The following is a 3,828-nucleotide window of genomic DNA, read 5'->3' on the forward strand; positions in this document are numbered from 1 at the left end:
AAGAAAGGCTTATGCCTAGCTACCTAAGCTAAACCGACCACCCCAATTATCATGTCATTGCCCCGGTCGTGTCATCAAAAGCTCATCATTTTTGGCGCCAACCCTCCCATGTGCAGCCCTTTCCATGCAAAACACATCGCAAGAACTGTAACATGGGTCCTCCTTTGCCTGTTCATCGGGTCCCACTCTGGACTTCCCAAAGATTGCCTGCATCCTCCTCGTTGTCCGGCCTCTTTGCGCAGACGCACGCTTCCAAAGCCTCGCCCTCGCCCTTTTGCAAGCCTGGCTCCTCGTCCTCATCCTATATATACACACACATGCCTTGGCACCATGACTACCACTACGACCACACGCAGCTTTAATCGATTGCTGCATGATACAGAAAGTTAAGGCAACCATGATCAAGCTGAGGTACTCCAAGAGGCTGTTCAAGAGGAGCTCCTGGTCGAAGGCGAGTGCTGGCGGCGGCCATGGCGGTGTCGGCGGCGGTGGGGAGATAGAGTGGGAGGTGAGACCGGGAGGGATGCTGGTGCAGAAGAGGGACGGGGGGCGGGCGGAGGAGGTGATCATGGTGAGGGTGTCCACTGGATTCTCATGGCATGATGTCTCCATTGGGGCCACACGCACTTTTGGTGAGTATACATAATCTGTTTTCTTGAGAGAACTCTTTTCTATTTATTTTTCTTGTATTCTATTCTATTTGGGTTTTAACTGTTTTCTTGTTATGCGAGTAGCTCCTATAACTGATAGGTTCTTTTTTTCCTTTTGGGTATTTTTGAAACTTATAACTGATAGGTTTCAGATACCTTTCATTTTTGTCCTGCTCCGTATTTTGGAGAGTATGAACAAATCAAACAACGTCGCAGCCCTTTTTTTCTCATTCTCTTGCATCAGTGAGTGTTGTTGTTTGGTAGATGTTGGACGATGCAGTTGAGAAGAACCCATCACCCATAAATAGTAGTTTGGTGTGAAGTAAATGTCAATACAGTAGCATGCACCACTCAATTTTTACTTCACATCTTCACTTGCAAAATGCTTCTGTAGATCGACGTAATTCGACAAATAAAAGATCGTTTTACTCCCAGATGTGTTGCTCATGAATACGCTGCAGAGTCCTGATGTTTCCCTCTAAAATAAAATAAAAAGTAGTGTGAGATTGAAGCGAAACTCATAACGTTACCTTTCCCTCTTTTTTTATTCTACTCTAAAAATACCAACAGTTGACATCTCAGAATGCAAGGTTGCCCTGCTCTAGATAATAAAAGGACACTTGCCACCGCCCAGTCCGTCTTCTTCAGAAGTCAGGACTAGTACACTACACTACTCCTGCGGAACTACGCAATGTTGATGCAGAAGAGACTAAAAAAATGCATACAACTGACATGCACGCACATTTAGTTCACCATACTGAAGACAATGTATGGCATCACATGCTCACCTAGGTATTGTATGCATCTGCCGGTGGCTGATAACACGCATGAGAGGCAGACAGAACCTTCCTACTGCATTTTTGTTTCCTAGCAAGCAAACGGTTTATGCCTTATCTAGGATACAGTTTTTTTGTGTGTGTGCAAAGCCTAGGATATATTTTGGGTTTCACAATGTAACAGGAAGCTTGTTCATCAAATTGCAGGGGAACTGAAGGTTATGTTGTCCATGGTGACCGGGCTGGAGCCGAGGGAGCAGAGGCTGTTGTTCAAGGGGAAGGAGAGGGAGGACACTGACCACCTCCACATGGTTGGGGTGAGGGACAAGGACAAGGTCCTCCTTCTCGAGGACCCTGCCCTCAAGGATATGAAGCTCCGTGCGGCGAGAGCGGTCGCGGCACAGGTCACGCAAAGCCCGCGTCAGCCTTTTATCCAGGTGTAGGATGCGGTCCGCCATATCGCCGCCCTAACTAGTAGAGCAGGAATGGTTTTACCGTTTATTAATTTTCGTTGCGGAACACTAATTTTCCGGAAGGTTTTATATCTGGAATGGTCCGAGTGGGGGTGTGTTTTTTTGGCTCCTTGCTTTGGTTAATGTTTGTGCCGCTCCATGGCAGGGCAAAATAAGGGTCCCTCAAGTATGAGAGTGAGAGAGCTTTCTTGATCATGTTAGTAGTTGCTAGTGTCAGCCATGGTGGTTGTGACGATGTGATGTTAAGCCTGACGTTGGGCTCATGTTGTCCCTTGTTACGTGGTCTTGTCCCATTTTGTTGCATGGCTTATGGATGGGAGTGGGACAAAGTCAAAGATGTATGTGCCTTGTGTTCTCATGAATGAAATGAACTATCACCTCTGTTTCAAACTATAATGTTTTGGATATTAAAATATGAAATACATACAGACCGAAATGAAACCCACAAGGAGGCAATATCTCTCTCCCTCTTCTCAATGTTAATTTCCTTCTTTGGGGCAATGGAGGGACAAACTTGTGTTGGGAGCTTGATCAATATCTACATGAGAAAGAGGATGCTTGGGCACATCTTCAATCGCCATCCTAGAAAATCCTATCTCCAAGCTCTTCGATCTCCTGCAATTTTCATCGATCCTCGCAATTCTGATCCTAGATCTTCGCAAAATCACCATGATCATGCTACCAGGACACCATCAACGGGAGCAGACCTTCACTCGGGCATTAATGCCCACAATGTTGTCGTTTCTGATCGAAGGGCGGGATCTACGCGAATTCAAACAGGCCCACATGAATCATTCTATGTGCGATGTCTCCTCATGGGCCATAGCAGGCCCAATTGCACGAATCGGATCAAATGTCGAAAATGTACGAGATGGGGCCATATTGAACGGGTCTGTTTCCCACGGGCCCAATCCAGCCCAGTCAATGAGCCCAATCTACAGCGCCGCCCGAGGGTCGACATTCCGAGGCAACCCTCCACTGTTCCCGCGATTAAGACTAATTGTGTAGTCACCCAGCCGACCAATCAGGCGAATCCAGTTAATGCCTCTCCGCAATTGCTCCGGGTTGGTAGCCTTCATCACAGCCCGCTCCATACATCGATTTCTCATCGGCTACAAGCTGCCATAATCCGCCCCAATCCATCCACCTCTGCAATCTCTACACCACCCGCTCCGACCACTCGCTCTGCTACAATGGCTGCCTTCCCTTTCGATCTCACTCATTTTCTTCCACCAAATCACCACAACATTGAGGTGGAAGGCAGACGGCAAGAATCAAGGTCATCAATGGTGCGGCGCCGACAACTCATGGGGAGTGGGCGATTGCATCTATAGTTCTGATGCCCAATCTCCCGGTGGCATTCAACACAATCAGAGAGGTACTTTCGGACTTCCTCACCGATAAGCATCTTGGTTTCTCAGAGATTGAGCCCTGTCCATTTGGTCAAGCATACGTCAAGTTAAACAGCGTATTTGATAGAGATGATCTGGTATCCAATAGCCCACACTACTTTATAGATGTGCATGTTATCTTCCAACAGCACAATAAGGGACTGAATTGGAGAAGGTTAGTGATGAATAGAGATGTGTGGATTTTATTGTGTGGCTATCCGTTTGATAGGAGATGCATCTAGGAAGTTAGTAATGCGGTCAGCAAATTTAGCAAATTCTTGAGTTGGGACGGAGTTAGAAGTACAAGAGCTAATCTCATGGTTAAAGTGAGGGTTGAGGAATTAAGAGACATTCCAGCAAGCATTGTTTTTGGAGAAGGATATGACTTCCAAACAAACTCTCTTACTGTCCCAGTGGTTATCCTTCAGCAGCAGATTCTGGGCAATGAAGTACCTGATGAATATCCTATTAATCCACATGGTAATCCTCTCCCTGTCCCACCACAGGTAAATTTTCACCCAAATCAACACAACCACTT

General features: G+C 46.6%; 1 protein-coding gene across 1 annotated transcript; it reads left to right on the forward strand.

Moving 5' to 3' along the window:
• The first annotated feature begins 246 nt into the window (after positions 1 to 246).
• LOC109781923 (BAG family molecular chaperone regulator 2) lies at positions 247 to 2,295 on the forward strand. The gene is made up of 2 exons (XM_020340511.4): positions 247 to 632; positions 1,634 to 2,295. The coding sequence occupies exons 1-2, from the start codon at positions 374 to 376 to the stop codon at positions 1,867 to 1,869; spliced, it is 495 nt and encodes a 164-aa protein (XP_020196100.1). The 5' UTR covers positions 247 to 373; the 3' UTR covers positions 1,870 to 2,295.
• The last annotated feature ends 1,533 nt before the right edge of the window (positions 2,296 to 3,828 follow it).

Source organism: Aegilops tauschii, chromosome 6 (assembly GCF_002575655.3).
Source record: "Aegilops tauschii subsp. strangulata cultivar AL8/78 chromosome 6, Aet v6.0, whole genome shotgun sequence".
In the NCBI taxonomy this organism is placed as follows: domain Eukaryota; kingdom Viridiplantae; phylum Streptophyta; class Magnoliopsida; order Poales; family Poaceae; genus Aegilops; species Aegilops tauschii.